The sequence below is a fragment of the Rhea pennata genome, chromosome 7, assembly GCF_028389875.1.
Source record: "Rhea pennata isolate bPtePen1 chromosome 7, bPtePen1.pri, whole genome shotgun sequence".
Classification (NCBI taxonomy): domain Eukaryota; kingdom Metazoa; phylum Chordata; class Aves; order Rheiformes; family Rheidae; genus Rhea; species Rhea pennata.
Window position 1 is genome coordinate 26,624,687 of NC_084669.1, and position 23,334 is coordinate 26,648,020.

General features: G+C 37.4%; 1 protein-coding gene across 1 annotated transcript in view; it reads left to right on the top strand.

The window, feature by feature from the left end:
• Positions 1 to 18,471, top strand: part of RPS24 (ribosomal protein S24) — a 137,848-nt gene extending 119,377 nt beyond the window's left edge. The window contains exon 5 of the mRNA XM_062580319.1: positions 18,462 to 18,471. Coding sequence (XP_062436303.1) covers positions 18,462 to 18,464 — 3 coding nt within the window. The 3' untranslated portion in view covers positions 18,465 to 18,471. The remainder of the gene's footprint in view (positions 1 to 18,461) is intronic.
• The last annotated feature ends 4,863 nt before the right edge of the window (positions 18,472 to 23,334 follow it).

Consider the following 23,334-nt stretch of genomic DNA (forward strand, 5'->3'; position numbering starts at 1 on the left):
AATTACAAACTGAGATTACAACAGTGTTAAAGCAAATCAGAGTACTACTTGACAGCAAGGCAGTTGAATAAAATATGATGCAAATGGCTACCATGCTCTTTTTTTGTTTGTTTTACTGTGCTCTGATGTTTTTACAGGAGTCTTTTTCTTTCAGATCAAGCTTTAGGTCATGTATGTTATAAATTTTTTCAAATGCGTAATTACTGAATTAACTAGTAATTAAGTGTTGTTTTGGATTTGATTTATAATACATATTCTGTATCTTCCCTTGTTTATCTGTTAAGAAATAAGGTATCTTGTTATATTTTATTGAGCTGGTCCATTTATTTTGGTTTCACTCAGAGGTTTTCAGCTTGGATAAGACAAACTCTGGCTTTAGTACAGATACACTCTGCATCTAGCACTCATATCTCTGGGGTTAGAAAAAATATGAACTCAGCAATGAAAATACTGACTTTTGAATGTTTTTTTTTTCTTTTTTCTTAAACAGATTCCCTTTAAATACAGTACAGCCTAAGAATCTCATGCTGTAATTGAAGAGGCTAGGTTTGTACCTGCTCACTTCATTAACAGCTGTTACTAATTAGTGGAGCTAAGTCATTAAGGAACCTGCTGGGGCTTGAGGAGAATAGTTTATATTTTTTCATGGCATTCAAGCACACAATACGGTTGTGAGTAGGAGAGTTTCATTTGGGAGCGCTGAGGTTTAGCAGCATTAGCGTATCGGTTGTGGACTAGACTAGCTGTTGCAGAATAGCCCTGCAGTAGCAGGTGCAGTGAAGCCTCGGTGCTGTGGGATTCAGAGCAGCTCTCTGGGGCTGTGGTTGTGCCTGCAGCAGGAAGGGCAGTGCGTGGCCTGCTCCGTTTGTGCTGGGGGAAGTTAGCATCCTCGCAAGCCGTAGCCTCGAGTAGTCTTTAGGCAACAGTTTTCGTGGTGCCTGGCACATGGCCAGCATAATGCTGTATAAGAGACAAGGAGAGAATTGCTTCTTTGGGGGCTTTTGGGGGCACATCAGGCAGGGTAAGCTTGTTGTACGCTGTTGGAAGGTGTGGATGGACTGGTTTCCCTGATTCATTTTTTTTGTTCTGTGAAGTGGAACCATTTTCTCACCTTCCTTAATCTAGCTGCCTGCTTCCCGTAGGTATTGGCATACTTGCAGTGTCCGTTTCCAGAGCATGTTCTTCTGATAAATCCCAGTACTAATTCCAGAAGCTGGGAGGCTTTTTAGCCTGTGTCTCTGTCACGCTCTTGTACAAGCTCTGATTGCAAGTTGCCCTGTGAGGTGTTTAAGGATGGCAGTTTTGATTAGTTTCTCCTCTGGGGAGAGATGAAAGGGGAAACTTTCCTGTTCCCTCTCTCCCTTGAGCAGCTGTGTAAGACAAGTCACATGCTGTTGGTCTGACTTCAAGATGAATGTTAGTCTCTTCTGAGGTTACTTCTTCTAATGGCATCTTATTTTAATGTACTAGGTGAACTACATTACGAGGACAGTCATCAGTTTTGCATTTGGGCTTGCCAGATTTATCTGGCTGTATTGGACTTGCATTTTAGAGATAGCCCTAATGTATGCTGCTGGGCAGCTCTTCACTGATGCTGTGCATGTTATTAGTTGATTCCTTGAGTTTTTCCTTACAACAATTTTGCTGCTTCTATGGGTTATTCAAATGGAAAGTAATCAAGCACCCTAGGTTTAAAAAAAAAAAAAAAAAAAAAAAGTAAACTGTTGGAGTTTAGTAAGCTGGCCAGGGGAAAATTGATGTTCTTTCCAGTTACAGGCAGTGTGGATGTACCTATTCTTGTTATATTTGGCCAGAAAACAAAAAACAAAAGAAAAAAAAAAAGTGATTTAAAGACTGAGCTCTCCCAGTAACAAACAAACTGAGGAATAAGCATAGCAGGGATATGCCACCAATATGAGCAAAAGGTGACCACAGAGACTTTTCCTTGGAGCTGCAGTTAAAACATATCTGAAGGGATATGCCTGCAGATAGGATGGGTGAGAGACTGAAGTAGTCATTTATTTCAGTGGTGACTCTGAAAGTTTCCTTTAGCTCTTAGGATTAAAAAAAAAAAAAATCCACAACTTACAATAGCAATCTGTGGACATCTTATACAAAGACTTTTTTTTGAACTATATGTAGTACAGTAACAATATAGCATAGTCCTGAATGTATGTAATTACTACTGAAAGATGAGGAGTTGTTGTCCCTCCCTTTGGGAAATATCTTAAGTACAACGCCCATTTGTTAGAAGCAGTTCTCTTCCAAAGGCAACTCCCTACCTCCCTCAAATTATTTTGTGAATATAATTTTACAAGCCCCAGAAGTAAATGGTCTTTGGCAGGGATGCTTTTTAGCACTATGCAGAAGAGGTCTGAGCTGCATGAGAGGCAGGGAAAACATTCCCAATACATTGTCAGCACCTAGCCAATAATAATTAACAAATCCACAATTTCCGTTTGTTTGGTGGCAGAACTTTAACAAGGAACTCCGAGGAGTTCCCAAGGGCCCTTTTCAGCCCATAGCTGATGACGGCCGGGTGCTGTGTTGAGATAGCTTATTAAAATGCACATTGGTATGGTAGAATAGAGAAAGAAGAGACAATGAAAAGAAGAGATGATAAAATGGGAATTAGAAGAAGGAAAAAATCTTACCTGGAGGGTGTCCATTGTAGAAATCATCTTTCAAACTCTGTTTTGTTTTGCTTGCCCTTGTTGCGCAGATGGTTCAGGCATAGCACGCTTACAGCTGTGTGCATCAGGCATGCAGGTGTTGAATCCATTTTGGCATTTTGGCTTTTCCGGTTACTGCAGCCAGAATTATTAGTGGATCAAGCACAGCTCTTTCACAGAGCAGTAATAAAGCACAGTGCCACACACTCTGCCTTGTCCCCAGCCCTTTACAAGACCGAAAGAGCTGAAAAGTTTGTTGCTCCTGTGCTCCTGGATGAGCCGCTGGTGTATGGGCACATGTGAGCAATGTCGGGAGGGACAGAGGTTGCTGCTGTCTCCTGCGCGGTGTAGGGGCTGCCTGAGGCCATCCCTAGCAGCAATAACCTGGTGCCAGCCCTTAGGCACCAGAAGGACGGTAGTGGGTAGTGGAGAGCGCCTCTGCTTCGAGAAGCATTGGGAAGGTGAAAGGCAAATGTAACTGGAAATAGAAGTTTGTTAACTGAAAATTTGAACTGTTTTACTATTTTGACAGTGTGGGAAATCTGCCCTCTCCACATATTCTCAAAAAACCCCTCCTGGCTAAAGGGAATTGGTTTTGCTAAGTATTTTGGCTTTAATGGGGAAACACACAGGCTGCTAAAACTTCTGAAACAGCTCTTCTGGGAAGTGAGTTGTGGCAGTGTAGCAAAAGCCTCAGGATAATAGGATTTACCAATGGTGAGAGGAAAATATGTGGCTGTCCTCATTCGTTAGTGTTTGAGTGTGCTCCCTTGCACGTGAAACCTCTTCCCGTCCCCTTCAACGACAGAGCTACAGTTAGTCCCCAGTGAGGGAGTGACAGGTAATTCCACTGGAGTTAAAATAAAAAATAAATAAGTCCCCTTTTTAGCTGGGAGAATGGCCCTGTGTTCTTGCCTTCCATAGCTAAATTCTCATGTATTTCCAAACTTTGTGTCATGTGGAGAACCTTCATCTGTCAAGAGCTGCTGATTTGCTACAAACTGCATGTTGGCTGTTTTGATGGGGATGCCTTGACATGAGCCATTTCCATGGGTATTAGACTGCTGTGAGCGTTATTTTAGTAAGGATTGAATTGGTTTCATTTGCTCTTGAACCTGCCTGCCAGCTTGTTTTAAAAGCAGATAGAGAAAGGAACTAGATTACCTCTACTATTGTTACATGGCTGAGTCCTTTTCAGTCTTTTTTTCTTTCCTCCACTTACATCTTATTTAGAGAGAAAGGCAGGTAAACTGTGTGGCTTAAAGGAATTTATTTATTTATTTTTTATTTATTTATCTTTTTTTTTTAATAATGCATTTTAAGCCTGGATTACCAGTAAGGATGAAGTGTTGGCCTCATTGAAATCTTTGGAAATGTTGCTTTTACAGGCAAACCTTTGCAAAAAGGTATTTCATTTTAAGTCGCCTGCTCAGTATTGCAAAAAAATCCTTAGCTTTGAGAGGTTATACTACTTTACCAAGTATGTTGCCTGTGTGTATGTATATATATACATACACACACATACATATATATATATAGAGAAAGAGAGAGTGCGCGCGTGCGCAATGTTGGACAAAACTATCAACAGCAAGCCAAGCCTGCGGCCTTAACTCGAGAAGAAGTACTTCCCCTGGCCTTTGTAGACCCACTGTCAATATAGCAGCAGCTTGAATTAGCCTAGTGGCTGAGAGTGATACACTTTAGAGAGAGGAGAGACTTTTCACGTGCTGTATAGCACTTTAAAATGGTGAACGCTTCCAGATATGGAAGTACTCATCTTTTCATTTCTGCCATATCTCATTTAAAAAAGCTACAGAAATCATTTTACATTTCTGAAAGCATGGAAAATGCACAATTTTTGATTGGGTTTATAATTTGACACCTGTTTCTTAAGAAAATATTTAATGTTTAAAAACAATGTTAAGCCATCATCAGTCATTTCTGTTAGATGGTGTCATGTGATAGGGACAGATATGTCACTGCCTCTGAGTAATTCCATTAACATTTTAAGTCAATAAATATTAAAGACTTTGAACACGCATGTACTAACAGTAAGTTGTTTCTGATATTCCTTCTTTCCTGTTCTTTTTAGGGACACTGTGAAAACAACTTTTGAGATAAAATGTTGCTAATCTTCCTGCTTTGAGGATGAACTTCCCATTCAGAATTGTAGAAAGGAAATAAATGCTAACAAAATGTGTAGGAGTCCCAGAAATGTAAACCAAACGGTAGCACTGAATTGTAGAACAGATAAAACAGAGGCATCAGAACTGTAAATTTCCATTTTATCACCTTGCAAATACTTCTTAACCAGACCTCAAGTGATTATCTCCAGTGGGGGAAGGAGCTACTTTAGTCTCTGCTCTGGTTCAGACTTCTGGCCAGCAGTACAGGTTTGATGGTGAGTTTTTCTGTGCGCTGCAACTTACACTCTCTTCAGTCAAATTCCAACAGCGGTAAGTAGTCTATGGAGGTTTCTGGACCAGTTCTTCATCTGTAGTAGTTGCTCGTAAACCCTACAGCTATTACCTTGTACTAAGTAATGCTAGAGTAGTGCCTGTTATATGTGTAACAGGCTTGAGTTTATTCAGGAGTCAGCATTATAAGATTTGAGATACTGAATTTAGAATGAGGACATTAGTTAAACAGTGGAAATATACTTAAAAATAGAATGTTGCTGTTGGCTGGGGAGTGCTCCATCTCCTGCTGCACGGTGATAGGCACGTGGAAGATGTCAGATGTCTGTTTGCCATGCTCAGCATGGAGAATTGATAACCAATGAAAGGCAAGTGGTGAGGATGAGTGTGATTCACCTTACAGTCCCCAATGACTATGTTACCAATCCTTCCTCCTTCCTTTTCTACAGAGGGATAAGTATCTGAAGGCTCAGTCTGGCTCTTAGCTTTAAATTAGCATAAAATTCAGGTAGCTTGTGAAATTTGAAGTTTGCATATTTTCCAGTCTGTTTTGAACTTGGTAGACTTGTTTAAAAAAAACAAAACAAAAAAAAAGCTTTATCTTCATTTTTTCAAAATAAAATTTAAATAAGGTGATTTCAATATTTACAATTTTATTAAGCATAGTAATTTTTAGTGGAACAGCTATGTTCTGGAAAGGCCAAATTCAGCCTAACTGTAAAGAGGGATGGATGTAGCCGCAACGTTACTGCTTTAATCACATGAGCTGATTGTATAATCAGATAGTTATATTTCTTTTAGTCCCCTTCCCTGTGTTGATGGCTGTGGCTTGTCTTACTATCATTTTATTGTTCTTATTACATTCATTAGAAGGTTAACATATCTCATTGTGCAAAGTTTCATAAAGGAAAAGCATTTTTACTGAAGGAACCACGTATTACAGGATAGCACTAGTAACAAGTTTTGATGTTATGAAACATCTATTGATGATATCCATTATAACAGCACTGTGACATTCAACAGTAAATTTTGAATAATCCTTTTGAGTTTTAAAGACTTCTGGAAACTTTCTATTTATGATGCTATTCAATGCTACAGAACTGGGATTGATTGGGTTTGTAGTTAAATGCGCACTCCCTGGTATTTTAACAGAACCTTTCTATTAGTGGCCTAAATTTAGCTGAGTAGATGGGTGAGAGAACAACTGATGAAAGTGGTGTGGTTTTCTCTGCTTTTTTCTTTTTTCTTTTTTCTTTTTTTTTTTTTTTTTTTGACTATTTTCTCTTCATGTTGATCAGGAAGCAGTAGCAGCAGCAAGAGTTGATGGACAGACTTACTATTTGTTGTATGACTGGACATGTGAATATTTTATTCCTGAACACACACACATGGGGAAGAAGCAGAGGATACAACTGATCTAATTTTGAAATAGGATGTTCCTAGGGAAGGAAAAAAAAAAACACAGAAAACTTGTAGGGGATTGCTGATTTGAGGAAGTATCTGCCTGAGGCAATGTCATTTGAAAATGCATCTCACTTGGAGTGGTCTCATCTGTTCCAAAGGCAATGATTTTGATAGTCAGCTTTTTATTTTTCTTCCTTGGGAGCTGATAAAAATAATTGTAGCATCTGAGGTCACAGGAGCTGTACTGATTTGAATCAGTTGAGAATTGACCTAGGGAGTTGGTCTTTTTTATTGTGAAGCGAGCAAAGTTCTCCAAATCAAGAAAATGAAGGTTCAAAACTTTAGGCCCTATATATTACACTGCATTTTACTTGGACAAAACTGAATAAAAATAAAATATATCCATTAGTCTGTTTTTCCCTAGACTTCATGATTCAGGTTTCCAGCAACAAAAAGTCACCTTAAATGCATACTAAACATCACTGCAGCTGAAAGTCTACCTTACTGACTATATCACTGCAATTAGTATGTAGGGAAAGCCTGGAGGAATGAAAGCTAGGACAAATGCAGTACAGTTGTGTTCTATTAATTGGACAAGAGATCAATTTAAAATTTTCTTTTTTTAAAAGGAATGATTACTTTTAAACTGTCATGTCATAAAGATCACATTAAATATATTAAGTAAACATAAATCACTAGTGTTAACTCTTGAGCTATGTGGGAAGGAAAAGAAAACAAAAACAAATACAGTCAAATATTATTCCAAATATTTATCTTCGTAACAGTCTTGATAGTCTTTTATGTTAGTAAAAGTATCCTTAACAAGTGGAGCCTTGTGAATAGGCTATTTATTCCAGGAAAACTATGCTTTTTTTTTTTTTTTTTTTTTAAACAGAGTTCTTTGACTAAGGGGATTTGCTTTAAATAGTACAGAGCTCCTCAGATTTTCACAACTTTTTAGATTCACTTGTATAACTTTTAGATAAAGAAAAAAGAAGTTCTGTATTTAGCTGAACAGTGGTCAAATTCTAATTCATTAAAAATGAACAGGATAATCCTGAGTTCAGACTGGTTATGGAATGGTTTTGGTTATGAAATGAGCCTCAACTGTACTGTTGAACTAGAAAATGAGTAACTTTTTAAGGAGGACTTTCTCACTTCTGTGTCAAAGCCAAGTTTATGGATTACTTGGAAATAATTATTATAGAATGAAATACATGTTACAGAGGCTTTTAGGTTACTTTATTAGGATGCAAAAGAAAGATCTCCTGGAGATGCGTAGCAACAGATACAGCATCAGTTTGTGAAGTTACGCCAGTCAGTTCCCACTCTTTCTACTTTTTAAAACATTTTATTTTATCTGATTTAAGTTGTTTGAATGTAAGTAATAGCAGTGTGCTAGGACTATGACTTGTATCTTTGGATAAAAAACATCAGGGGATCCCCACAGTGCCAAACATGAAGTGAAGAGAGGCTATATAATTTGTTCTCTGACACAAATGGTTAAAAATTCCCAGGAGACGATTTCTCTATATAGGTTTTCATTTCTGAGGCATTTACTGAAATAAGCTAAGAATGAAATACCACCTGCTCTGACCAGATGGTAAGTTTGTGGGGACTTTATTAGATGCTGAAGCGGTGTGAATGTACGTACCGGGATGGAGACGATCACTTTTGCACTCAGTCTCCTTCCATCAGCATAAATATTGCACGGAGACTCAGGAGCTTATTAAGTAGAGACAACGCTCATCATGTTCTCTGGATTTCGCTCAGTGAGTCCAGCCAACAACAGAGTTGCATTGCTGTCGATCTGTATCGCCCGGTCTCTGTATTACATACATTGTAAATTCTGGATGAAAGATTTCATTCTGCTTAGGTACATTTACGTTAAAACTTAAGAACTGAATACTGGTTTTAACTAATGGAGTGTTTAGCCAGTGTATCTTGTCACTGACAGCAGCCACAAGTTGATGTCTTAAGATGAGTAAGAGAGCAAGACAGGTGTACATGGTACTTCTCCCTATGCTTCTTGATCATCCAACTACTTCCAGTGTAGAGACTCCCACTGGATGTTGTTTCTGTGTATTTAGTAACTCTCAATAGACTTTTCCTCTCTGAACTAGTCCTCCCTTTAGCTGGATCTCCCTGACTTTTTTTTGTCTAGGTGACTACTGCCTAGTTTTCAGACATTTTAACAGTTTTAAGTGAAAGCTTACTCCTTGTTGTTAATGATACAACTGTTTCATCCCTGTTCCTTTTCAATTCCCTGGGTGAATATTAGCTGTTCCTGGGAATTTGTTACTGTTTGCCTAGTTTTTTTTCCCTTATATTCTTTAAGAATACTTTAATTTCAGAAGCATCCTCTAGATTCTTCCAAAAAGGAGGACTACAGCATGGAAATTTCACTTGTCTTTTCCATAATGAGCACTGATACAGGGAATTTATTTAGGTTTTCTTCAATTGCCTTATCTTTCTTGAGAGGTGCATCTATGTTCTGATCATCAGTTGGCATTATTTTACGTTATTTGTACTCCTACAGATTATGTGTTAGTATTCATGTTTCTTACTTTTTGGAAGAGATTTTTGAGCAGTTCAAAAATGTTCTGATAGTGGTTTTTAAAACTCTTTTTGGCCTATCTTGTTTAATAGAGTTTCAGATCCTAGTAACTTCCATTATTCTTCTGGTTAGCCATGCTGCTTTTATTCTACTGTTTGCCAAGCCCTTCTTAATATCTTTGGATCTGTGCTTCCACTATAGTGTCCTGAAATGGCCTTTGTATGGCTTGCACTTCATTCTCCTAGTTGCTCCCTTTAGCTTATTTTAAGAACTATTTTAGCCATTTTTTAAAAAAGTTGAGTACAGTAGTAGTGGATTTTTTTTAAAGGTTTTATAAGAATCCTTCATCCTCGAAGGACCAATATTAACGTTTGCTGATAGCATGCCTCTTCATCTGTAAGATTAAAACCAGATTCTAGAGGTTATTCTGTTACAAATTAAGATTTTATCTCTTCTTGTGGGACTTCTAACTAGCTGCTTCGTGAAACATTTATTGATAATGCTTAAGACTTTTATCTGTGAATGTTGTCCTAATATGACGTTTGCCTTATGTGTGCATATTTCCTCAATACGTTGCAGTCACCATCATCACCTTGATGAGGTAGCCAGTAATGTAGACACAATATTACGGTCTTACTATTTAGGCATGACTATCCATAGGGCCTTTGTGGCGGTTGTCGAGGTGGTTTGAGCATTTGCTCAAAAGTCAGTGCTTCTAACATTGCATGAAACGTTTTGATCTGTCTCTTTCTATCTTAATGCACTCGGTCTGCTGTTAACTGAACGTTGATACCCTCTTTAAAGCTTGGAAGCTATGACTTCTGCAGATCACTGATGAATGCATTTTTGCAACTCATTGTGTTAGGAAAGTCACAGGAACAAAGGTAGTAATGGACTGTGAACTATTGCACTAAAATACATATAGTATGCAATATGTGTATATTATGTATATTATGCCTATGAATACATGCACACACGACATATGAAAATATAAAATGCATATTTAAATATATAAAAAAATATATTGTATACATAGTAAGCACCATTTTTATTGGCTTTTCTGCAAACATTTGCACATGTAATTTTGGTTTGTTTTTATGACAGATGAGGAAACTCTATTTGCAGAAATTACCTATAGTTCCAGCAGTGCTTAGCTGCATGTTCTGTAGAAATGTTTTTGAAGGGGACTGAATGAACTAAGTAAGAATGATTTCTGCCCAAAAGCCTCCTCTCCCCTAGTCATAGGGGAGAAGAAAGAAACTGTAGATGATTAGAAATATAAAGTTTTGGAGTATTAGACACTTGGCCCTAAACTAAGAAGTTTTTTGATTGTGAACACTCCAGAAAAAATCCAGAGACAGTATTGAAAAATGTAATAAGTTTGAATGTACTCCGTAACAGAAAAATATAAATAAAAATACAGGGAAAATAACAGGAACAAAACAGGAAAAGGTTTGGTCATAGGCTGTTTACAACATGAAATAGGCTAAGTTTCTGATGAACAGATTACATGTTACATACACTCACAGATGCCCCCAAAACAGTGATCTTCCATAGGAATTGCTTATCTCACTGTGAATTGTTATTAAAAAAAAAAAAAAAAAAAAAAAGGTGTAAATCTTAACAGTGTAAACAGTCATATCGTAGGAGAAAATAACATCTATGAATAGATTTAGCATATTAAGGATCTGTCCATCTCTGGATTATGCAGAAATTTTATGATTATGGAAGAAGAAATGTTGTTTCTGTGCAGTATTGAGAGATTTGTTGTTATATCTGTTTGAAGAATTCTTTGATGCTTGAGAACATATGATGATATTTTGATAATCACTTAATCTGTTTCCTGAAAACAAGCAGCTCTGAATGAAGTTTGGATGTTCCTATCAAGAAATCAAAGGTCATTTAATTCATACTGTTTGCAAGCGTTCTATCATTTCACTTACATTATTATTTTTAAAACACTTTCATGTTAAATGATGATTCCAAGTCAGAAAGCATTTGCCATGTAAATGTTCATTTTAGTTCATTGTTGTGTTTAATGAACTAAATATCAGAGAGCAACTTACAGAGAGATCAGCTGAAAACATTGGAAAACAATCTTTATTCTCTGTGTGTCCAGGTATTTTGCCTAATGGTCTATAGCTCTGCCCTGATTAGAATGGGGAATGTCATTACAAATACTTTTCTGCCTATAACCCATATTTTGCAGTGTAATATTTTTATGTTGTTTAGAGAAGTTTAGTTTTTTGTGAAAAAAGAGTATCTGTGGATAGTTTAAATTTCCCTGACTTCCAGATCCAGATGTAGAACAGAGGAGGATTCTCTAGCTGAGCAGTGTATTTGTAATCAATTTACTGCTTTTCAGGGAAAATATAGTTCATCAAAGGGAGGTTTAGAGCTCTAGTGATTCTGGGCAATTGCTGAAGTTTGGAATTGGATTCAGCATCCAAAATTCAAGGGTGAATTCCTATTTCTCTAATATGAGGGGTTTTTTTTCTTAAGTTTCTGAGTGCAATAAAATGATACCTTTCTGAAGGATATGAATGTCTTTATTTCAGTCTCTTAGGCTGCATACCATCAATATTGGCTCTCTAAAAAAGCTATATGTGGTATTGAATATTCTTTTTATATTTATTTATCCATAGTTTTATAAGGACATAGGTGGATTGATAGCTCTGAAGACTAGTTTTTTCTGGTTTTCCACAAAATGGGTCAACAATGTTCCCAGGATGAAGAAAGTTGAACCCATGCTGTTTTAGCGTGGTTGCACCAACCTGCCAGAGAAGAGATCTAGGAATCACTTGGTTACTGCAGTTTCCCTGCTTGTTTAGTCCTCACGTTCTCAGCCACAAAGTTTCCATTCACTGTATGTTCTGTGACACGATGTATTTGGTAGGAAATGAACTCCTTCAAGCAGACTACCAAGCAGCTGTAGGATGTAACCTTTGGTCTTGAGACTGGTTCTGACTGCACCATCCTAGAGGTGAAGGGCGCTGACTGGTCCTGCACGGGCTCAGTTCCACATTTCTGGCTCTTTCTCTATAGAAGGAGGAGAGGAAAATTATATGCAACAGAAGAGGTGATGTAGCTGTAGCACATAGAAGTTTTGAGCATTTAGATATAGTTGAACTATTAGATGGTTATCCTGGTACTCATGTATGATTTTATAAATAAAAGATTATTTTAACTTTTTTTATTGGAATATACAAAAGGATATATGTCACCTCATACTCTTTCAGGATATGATAGGCTCTCTCTCCTTGTCTCCTTAAACCCTCAAAATGGAGGTAAAATTACCTCATGGTGACTTCTCCCTCACCCCCCGATTTTAAATCAGCATGATGTTATGAAGTTGCTAATCCAGTCTTTTATCTTGTATTCACAATTATAATGTCAAGTTTGAATAATCTGCATTTATCTCCAGGGTGACAGCTATGTCAGAACTTCAAAAGGGCCAGTTTTACCAGCATCCAAAGATGCTTCTTGATTATTATATCTTGCAGTAAAATGAAATAAAGCAGAACAAAGAAAACGATATTTCTCTTTGACAGCCTTGTAAAAACATCTGTGATTAAGTAGTACATTTTAAGTACCTTAATGGTGCATTTAACTGAGATCAAGACCATTCTGAGCATTGTGTAAGTTAATCTCTAGAAAATGCCCACTTATGGAAAGATGCACATGCATATGGCACACATCATTTAGAAAACTCATCACAGTAAATAAAACATTTTGCATCTATTTTTCTATCAAAATTATCTGAGACTAGTAATGAAGGTGTGGACAAGGCAATGCCTTGTTATATGTGTCTTCAAAGTAAATATAAATTAATTGTTTTTTTTGTGAACGTTTTATTTTGTATTTCATTTTTATGATGCATGCACTGCTGTTGGCATTATGTGACCTAATTAGTGTAAGGCTTATGTCTGTGTTAATATCACCTGTAGGAAGGTGATATCAACATCACAGACTGCTAATGGTTTATTAACCATGTGTCTACAGTTTTGCAGGTTTGGAGTTAGAGACAGCAGTTCTGCAGTGTGTTTAGTTTTGCGTGGTACTTTTGGGAAGTCAGATGCCAAGTAAAGCCTTTGAGATCCATGAATGGAGTGATATTTGCTCTATAGACCACAAGCACCTTGTCAAAGGAATGCTTAGATCAAGCCAATAGACTAATAACAAATGAATTGTGGATGTGTTCTCTTAAAGTGCTGTTACACTGTTTTTCTTTGGAAAAATCTTAGTTTAATGTAAGCAAACAACCAATCACTTGCAAAATTCCAGAAGCAGTTTGTACCAGTTTGAAAGTCAGTATACATATTGCCTCATGATTGGAGAAAGCAGACTCAGATTTTCAGAAAATATGTAGTGTTTTCCATTTCCTTTTATTTCTTGTCTGATTTAATATGTCCCTATTCATATCGTGAGATATATAGTGTAAATCATAGAGGATATTTGAATAAGCTGAATTGATGCTGCTGTTAGAACATCATCTTTTTCATTGTTTAACTACTTTTGAAATTGTAGTTCTGTGAATTTAATATTACATCAAAGATTTGAGTGGTAGTTAAACAACAACTGTTATATTAGCCTGGGGAAGGAGAGCATCTTATGAGTATGAAGGACTCTTAACCATTTGAAGAGATTTTGTCTAGGCAAGGGGAAGAACTACCTTCCTTGGTTCTTATAGTTTGCATCCTAAAATATGAGATTTGATGGTGGTTGTTTGTAGTTTCCCTGCAGAAGCTGTAACATAACTGTATAAGAAGAGATTTTTCATGATCTGGATGAATCATGAGGAACCAGCACTTGGTTTCTACTGTGCTGTTCACCAGAAGTATTTGCCTGTGTGTGCTGCGTTCATGTATCGTGAAACTTTGGAAAACACCTTTAAAAAAGTGGGGGGGGGGGGGGGGGAGATGGAAAATTAATGTGAGATGTAATGCTCCCTCCTGGCTCTGTAGAATCAATAAATGCAACCTTCCTGCTGTTAGCAGAAACTTGTAAGGCTCTCATCAGTGTGAAGCCTGCAGATGTAAAATTTCTTGTATCGTCTTTGAGTCTTATGCCCTCTCTGCTTAACGGAAGGGAATGCAAAGTATTTAACTGTCCTCTTGAGCAGTTATTCCTCTTACCTAAGAGACCGACATCTAAAGTGGAATTTCAGTGACTGGGTCATTGTGGTTAAATGTGAGCGTGTGTGTGTGTGAAGACAATTTTCTGATGACAAGTGTCATCAGAAAATAATCATGGTGAAAATGAACCAAGTGTTGTAACAGAAGCATTGCAGCACTTGTGCCTTTTAGAAAGGAAAACTGTGCATTAGTGCTAAGGTTTTGCAAGATAGGTATTTAAAGTTGGATTCCAAGTTAAATTCAGTGGGATCTGTTGGGTGTATTTCAGTGGTGCTTGGCATTGAGAACCTACTGTAGTGGCTTTGGATTTATAAAGTGCTTTGCGATAAAAGTTATTATTGGAGCTTTAGTTATTGTTATCATAGTCTCTTTTAAAAATGCTAAGAAAGTTTAGGTAAATGAGGTACTAAAGCCCTTTTTTTTTTTTTTTTTTAAGAAAAAAAAAAAAAAAAGATAGTTCTGGTGCCTGAATAGCTTTCAGAAGTTAAACCTTGCATCTGCAGGACACTCACTTTGTAGTGCAAATGCCATTTCTGAAAGTAGGTGTAGAAAATTAAATCACTTATGTCCATAGTGCTGTCATTATGCTGAGACTTTTTTGCAAGGCTGAAGTCCTCAAACCCACTTGCATAAAATCAGTCTGGGTATGTCTGTGCTGCTCTGAATTCAAAACAGTGCCTGCAATATTTCCAAGCACGTTTATACTTGCATTTTAAGTATACACTTTAAGTTTTCCCTTTTTGTTACAACAATGATATATGCGAACATGCACAGCGGTATGTTGGTAACAAAAAGACAGACCTGTGAAATTTAGTTTGTTCCAAGCTCATGAAGCCAGAAGTCACTGCTATTTAGTGACAATATGGCTGGGAGAGAGCAGCATGTTATGAAACATGCTGCAGCTGGGACATGGAAAAAAAGTCTCTATCTTAGAGATGGAAATGCAGTAGTATTGTATAGCTCTTTGTATTGCTGTGCAAAAAAAGTGGGGGTTATTTTGTATAGTAACAGCACAGAAAACATAATGCTGGCTTAATTGCTTTAAAATAGCTAAGACAAGACATGTTACATGTGATGAATGAAAACCACTTAACTAATTTGTTCTTTTAGAAACATGAAGTAATTTGTGATTATGCATATGTATAGGTTTGTTTTTTCAGAATTATTCAAATTTGAATAATTATATTTCCACTAAAAATGATCACTGACTGCTCCATAAATCATTAAATGTACTAGGTCAGCCTTGACAATTGTTAGTTTCTGAATCTGTCATGATATGTTATTACAAAAAAATTTAAGATTTCATTGTGATTACCTACATTTTTGTCATAGACTGGAAAAAGTTCTACTGGGCAAAGACAATTGCTTCTGCTCATGTGGTAGCTATTTCCTCTTAAAAATATTTCATTGAGTATGAATTAATTCCCAACTGATATTTGAAGAGGAATTTATGTAATTTTATATTTTTAGTTTTCAGCTTTTTAATCAAAATCTCAGCGTAACTTCAGTTATAGCTTATGGTGTAAGAAACAAATGAAAATGGCTTTCAGTGGAAGAGGGTGAGATTCCGTAAGCTGGAGATATTCTTGGTGGTAGCGGGAAAAACATTCCTTTTGTAGTGATCAAATTACACAGGCAATGAGTATGATGGTTATCACAGAGACTGTTAGCATTACTGTAAAAATGCATTCGCACAGAGAACGAGTATCACTAATGTCTAGAATTAATTTAACATTTTAAGTCTTCAGTAGTCTGTGGGCACATGAACTAGAATGTAGTGCAGTCTTTTTCTGAACACACTAGTCTATTAAAGATGCAAATACTATAGTAATTACTTAACCTGGTTTCTTTACATCCAGCATTTCTGAGCTTTTTGAAACTAGTTCACCTAACTCTACAGAGAAGGAAAAAATATTCCAGCAACTTTTATGGAATGACATTCAGACCCTGAATTAACAAGTGGAATATAACTAATTTCTGAGCATAAGTATGAGAGGGATAGTGAGTAAAAGATGAGAAACAATCAAGTCATCTGAATAGAAGTCATTCTCAGAGTGGGCATAAATAACTACATCAGAGCGGGCATAAATAATTGCAGCTACGTTGTATTTCTATAAATGTCCGTGGACTTTCAGTTGGAGAGCCTGGGAGCAGCACTGCGCTGTCATGCTGACAGCGCTTCCAGTTCTGGGGTGGATCAGCTGAGGTGTTTCTGCCTATTGTGTGTTCCTATATAATTACAAGTGTAAAATTGTCTGCTGGAAATATCCAGACACCCAATAAATCTAGAGATCAAGACTATGATTTTTTTTTTTTTTTTGGTTCTTTCCATTTGTCTGTGGGAATTGATTCATAGTTTTAATTAACCTGTCTTGTTTTATGGAAACTATACCCTGGAAGAAGGAACCCTTTCTTAAAAGAGGTGTTGTGGATGTGATGCTATCAGAGGAAGGGCCCTACTCCGGAGAGGGGCTCCCAAGCAAGGAGAGCACTGGAAAGGGGAGGTGGGAGCAGGGACAAGATTTTATTACTGGCGAGTGGATTATGGAGATAACGGACCACTGACAAACTTGAGATTCATTTTCTATTCTTATAGGTATTCTTGTGGTTTTTCCTCCCCTTTTCTCTAGTAAATCTTTTCTCCTTTTATGCATGTGTTCATGACTTAGGAATTCAATGTGTGCTCTAAAAGGGAAGTGCTTGGGAACTCTGAAAATTTATGTTTAGAGCTCTATATTCTGAAACCTTCTGATTGCTATGTACAAGGGCCTCTACTTAGGTCCCTCTTACTGTGGATGACAGCACTTTGCAGGAGGATTACAGTATAAAGTAGATGTATAAAGAATACAGTTGACTGTCTCCAAGCTGTATTTCACCTCAAACGTTTTGTATGTAATTCATTTCATGTAGCTGTTTTGATGCCTGCAAGACACTGCAATGATCATTTTCTATTCCTTCTATCTTATTCAAACTTAGCGCTTTAGTTAAAACCAGAAGTATCTTCCACCCACATACTGTTCTGTTAGACAATTCTGTTGCTCTGCCAGTTCTCCTTATTTCTGTCTTCCTTTCTTTTATCTGTGCCTTAAAATGCAGCAGCTTCAGTTCCTCTTAAGAGTACTCTTTCTATATGGTTACTACTTTCTTCTTGAATTGTCATGTAACATGGTACCCTTCTGCAAGGGCAGAGACTTTGTCTTGTGTGGTTGCCCTTTTCTTATTGAGTAGCATATCTGATAATTCTCACGTGTAAAAATAGGAACATTCTGAATTTCTGGGAAATGTTTGGATGAAGCATAGTGATGTGAAGCTCTTGTCAATGTGGAAATACTAGCACAACCAAATAGAGATTTAAGAGCATCCCACAGTAGTAGGACTGGAATAAAAAAAACAATGTTTGTACTGTACGTACACTTCTATCAGGGCTTTTACATCCATGATTCAGATAGCAAAACCTATCCTGAAGAGCTGGCACTACTGAATCTATGGCAGCTGCTGCAGTGCATAATTAATGCAGCCCTGGAATACAGTTTCAAATACTACATGTCAGTGCATGTAGGAAGCCTGCAAGACAGGTGGCATTTTTCAATAGTGAAATATTTATGATTAACTAACTGTTTAACGGCCTATGCATATTTCTTCAAACTTGGGCAAAGGGAGGATGGATTTCCCAAATAAGTCATAAGATTCTAGTGGAAATTGATGGCATTTTCATCCTTTACAAACAGCAGGAAAAGATGATTTTTTTGTTTACGTGCTTTTGGGTAATGTACAGCACAAACAACAAAACAAGTAGAAAAGGAAATCTCTACACAGTTATTTTGGATCTAACAGGTAAAAAATAAGGTACAAGAGGAAGCAAAAACTGTGTCAGTAGTATGGATAGTGCCATCAGAGTGAGTTCTGAGGCAAGCTTGAAGGGGAACAGTAGTTCTGAAGAAACACTTTAGTCAGCAAGGTACATTATACATTGAACTTCGTGCTTAGCAAATTGAGGACAAGCAAGAATGTCCGTTTAATATAGCTTCTGTGTGCTGGTACCTTTGCCATACAAGAGGCTCTTGTCCTCTAGCTGTAACTTTGACTCGCACTAATTCACACTATTACAGGGGTATACTCAGTGTTCAGTTGTATCCTAACATGTGAATGTTAGTTTAGCTGAAAATAAACTGCCGTAACAAGAAATCGTCTGAGGCAAATGTTCTGGTAAGGTTACGTAAACACAATGTTTGTGCTTACTGTGCTGCGTATTTGATTTTCTTCAGCTGGAGGTACCTAAATGAACTCTAAATATACTCTGTAATGTAAATTTCGGGACGTATTTCTTGATATACTTTGAATTTAGTTCAGATTTGGAAATGGAACATTATTAGATTGAATTTTTTTTAATTCTAACATGCACGAGATGAAGTATTTTAATTAAGAAGCCTTTGAGAGCTGTAAGAACTGTTAAGCTTTATTTCATTCATTCTTTACATAAAAGACCATTGACTAGTGACAGCAGCCCAAACTTGAACTGCATCATTCTCCATCCATGAAAAATGCCTCATGTAACAGTACCAATATAAACCTTTTTTCCCTTGGTCACTCAGGTACCATCACATTCCCCCCCCCCCCCCCCCCAAAAAAAAAAAAAAAAAAAAAAAGCCTGAGAAGAGCTTGTGTGTAGCTAGACAGAATGAAATCAACAATGAAAATTAATATATGTGCTGCAGTAAAATTATTATTCTTCCTGATTTTGTAGCAAATTTTCTTGTAACTGGGTTGCTGCTTCAATTGTGGAAGAATCTCCTTTGCACTTATACATCTTGTGGGACTAATAACTGGACCTGTCAGGGAAATATTTATATACTGCACTTCAACAGCTGTGAAAGATCTAGAATAGTGAGGTATGAAGATGGGCTTTCCCTAGGAGGTGTCTCAAGTTAGAAAGGCAGTGGAAAGCCTGGAGAAGCATGAGGAGCAGGTAAGTGGGACCCTCAGTAAGGGGAATGGTGGCTTGCAGGATGCTGTGAAGTGTTATCTGAACCTGGCTGATGATTACTTCTGTTTAATTCCTTCTACATTGTGAAGCAAAGAAATTTTGCATCAAACAGAATGGCTCCAATTTTGCCCCACGCAAACATTTGTATTACGTATCCCATTTCTTTGGGAGGAGTCACATTTATATCTTTAAACAAAAGAGATGGCAGACTATTTTCTAAGGAAAAAAAGAAAAAACTCCCCAAAACCCCAAGGTGGGGGGAGGAAGAGAGAGAGGTTTACATTAAAGGAAATTTTCTGCAGTTTCACTGGGCAATTTTGGTTATTTTTTTGCTCCTTTCCAGAGCTCTTACTGACAAAGGTACAGGCATACAGAGCCTGCAGGCTGTTACCGTGTGATCTGCCTTCTACATACGAGTAGAATTTCATCTTAGTTGATTTTACTGCAGCTGGGCATTTACTATATTTAAGTCATTAACTATAAGGAAGAAATTATTCTGCTATGGAGAATAATATATGGGATTTCATTAATATTATATGAAAATCTGTATTTTTTGGACTCAGACAAACGCTAACTAGTCTAAGATTAATTTAAAATAAGTAAGGCAGTCCCTGCCACAGGGGGAAAAAATAAGGGCCTCTTGTCATGTTGCAGGCTTTGGTGGTGCTTAAATGAGCCAGAACAAAAGATCGATTTGGAAAGAAGTTACATTACGATTTGGTCCGGTTACTTCATATGTGTCCCCTTTTGTTGTCAACTGCAGAAGGCTATCCCGTAATGGGTGGCCCTGTCAAAGACCATTTAGATAAAACAGGAGGAGATTCCTAGTAAAAATGCAAGCAGATTTTTCATCTACCTACAACAATGAACTGAAATGCTTCCAGGGAGGGTAAAATTGTGTGCTTTTTTTTTCTTCTTCTTTTTTTTAATACATAAAAGGCTCTGAACAATTCTGTAGTGTGGTTCTGACCTTTTCATATACAGAACTAAGTGGTAAGGGAAATTGAGTTTCCTGTCAGCTCTTAAAATCTGCTATTTCTCTCCTTCTTCTTGTGGTCAATACTTGGCTTTTCTCTAAAGCCTTGCTGGGGATATTGTTATTTCAGTTAGACCATAAAGACCCTCACCTGCCACCGCTAACATGTTTCCTAGCAGAAATAGATTAGCTCAAGTGACAGGATCCAGGCAAAAGTTCAACTTTAATGTCTGATGACTTATAGAAAACCAGTAGCATGCAATACATGGCTTAGCTGCACTTCACTGTCAGTGTGTGTTTTATTCAAGGTTTGTGCTCTCCTTTTTTTTTTCTTTCCTTTTTTTTTTTTAATAACCATTTTAAACGCAGAGATATCATAGAATGGAATTTTTTTTGCTGGTAAAGAAAAAAATATTTCTGGCTTGTTGTAAGATGAGATGACAGGAAAGGGCAGAAGAAAAGTAGGGGATGATGACAGGGAAAATATTAGAAGTGAAAAAGATCAATTTAACACATCAGCCTGATTTGAGAAATTGATTAAATTGGACAAATTTCTAAGCCGAAAGGGAATATTATTTATTGGGGATGATTTATAGAAGCTTATACAATGAGTAGGCTCATCTGTGCCCCTTTTTCTTAACTGGTAAAGCTCTTAGGAGATGAAACTTTAAAAATGGAGGTAGCTGAAAATCCTGAAAAAGGGACTATTTTGTGTGAACTGCCTTACTGGTGTAGCCATCGTTCTCGGGTTAAAACGAAGGCTCAGTCTCAAAACTGTCATTAAAGCTATTTTGTAAGAAAAATACAAAAATGAATAAACAGAAATATGAGTCCCTCAAAGTGCTGATGGTTCCTATGACTGTTGTGATGTGACACTGTAATTAAAGGGAATTAATTACCATGGTTGCCTTGTTAAGACTAATGTTCATAATTAGCTTAAGGAAAAGGGCTAGAAGGGATTGTCCTCCATATTCTGACCTAACCCATGAACAGCATTGTGGAAAATAAAATATATGAAGAAAGATTTACTGAAGCCTGGCTTAACAGTGTTGGGGTACCAAGAGACTCTCTGTGAATAGGAGACAGAGAATCCTAGCATGATCTAGGGAACCTGAAACATATGGGACCAAAGACTGTTTTTCTGTCCCTGTAACTTCACATTTTGGGAAGGAGTGTCGTGTTCTCCTATTTCTGAAAAGATGTTTAGGGGAATCCTTGGGAAACATGGACTAATGAAAGGTAATATGCAGACAAGTAATGAGGAAAACCCTTTTTTTCCTGGAGAACATATGCAGCCTATAGATGATGACAGGTAGTGGAGAGAGAAAGACCAGGAGAAGCAGTGATGTAAAAACTATGTGGTATGATATTCCATACAGAAGTGCTCTGTGTAGTGCAAATCCGACAAACAGGGCTTAGTTAATGTCTTTTCAGAAAACAATATGTTTCTACAGAAACAGTGTTTTGGCAGAGCCAAAGCCTTGGTTCCACGGACAGGGGGAGAGGAGGAAAAAGGAATAAAGGCACATAAAAAAAAAAAAAAAAAGTTCAGTGGATCAGGGAACTGACATGAGAGCCAGAAGAAATAGCCATGGGTAGAACTGCAGCAGGCATTTGCCTAAGCTGGGGCATGCTCTGAGGGGAGTGTCCATGGGACTGTATTTGTGGTTACTGGTTGACATGACTTTAACTTCTCATGTTGAGGTTTTTGTTGTTTTTCCTTAAAAACTGACCTAGATTAAAAGAGAAAGTTTGAAGGATGGAATGACAGACAAAACATCTATCTGGGGTGAATAAAACATTTCTAATCAATCCAAAATATTTGGTGGCTTGAACTCACCTAATCCTTTCCCACTGATTTATTTAACTACAGAACCAGAGAATTCCGTTTGCAGAAATTTATAGTTGACTTTTTCTTTTTTAACCTAAAAACACAATGCAGACAGTTGGAAGCAAAGGCCTGTTATCTTTATTATTAGTTTCTATAAATTTATGAAATTTGGCTCTATTTAGGCTAAATTTATGAAAAGGACCCTGTCTAATTTGTATTTGACCAGGTCCTCTTTAACAAAACCTCTAAAATTCAGTTAACTTTCCCAATTTTTGACGAGCTTCGTCTGGAAAATCAGTTTCAGTGAGAACAAAGCAGCCTAAATGACCCTGTGCCATTACAAGTGCTCCTGATGTTATAGATGAGTATTTTGATGAGTTAGAATGGGGGAAACATAGTTCTGACATTTGTCCTGTGTGTAATGGGAGCCCACACAAAAGAGTGTATAGTCTCTGACTCTCAAGCTTAGCATGTAAAGAATATCTTTAGTGTTAGGTTCACCAAAGAAAAGAGAACAAAATCCCAGAAGCAAAACATTCATGAGTAGAAGGTGGCTAGAATGATTCAGAGCAATTTAATATGAAATTAAGGAAAATTAACAGGAAACGTGCTGAAGAGTTGTGCAAGCCTTTTTGTAGGGAGTTTTAATGACAAAGATCAGAGGAGCTGCACTGTTTCAAATGCGCTTTCTTTCATCTGCTGTGGGTTTGACTGGTGGTCTCTTCGCGTTTTCCCTCCCTGTTTTTTTTATTGCACTGTTATAGTCATTAGTCACTGACAACATCCTGCAAGCTAGGACGATCAGTGAGAGGCCGGGTCAAGGATACGAGCAACAGACTACTCCACTGAGACAGGACAAAGCAGCTAAAAAGACCCTAGTACTTGGTGAGGAAAAATATTGTAAAGTGAAATGATGCAGCAGCTAAGCACTCTGTAGTAAGTTTTGTTGAAAAGTAAAGATACAGCCTGTACCATCCTGCAGAAATTTCTCCAGGCCTTACTGAAAGGCTCAACTGCTTTTCTAGCATGAGCCTTCCTTGTGAAGTGATCGCTTTCATAAGAGGAAGATCTTGGGGAGAAATCTCATGGTGACAGTATATTGGATATAATAACAGCAAAGAGTGTGGAAAAGGCAGAGGTACTCTGCTGTCTTCGCTTTGGTCTTTACTGGTGAGATTGTCTTTCAGGAATCCCAGGTCCCTGAGACCAGTGGGAAAATACAGGGCAAGAAAACCATGATGGAGAAGGGTCAGGTTAGAGCACATTTAAATAAACTGAACATACATAAGTCCACGGAATCTGATAAGATGCTTCTGCAAACGTGCAACCCACATTGGTTGTGGAGTCTCTGTCCTTGG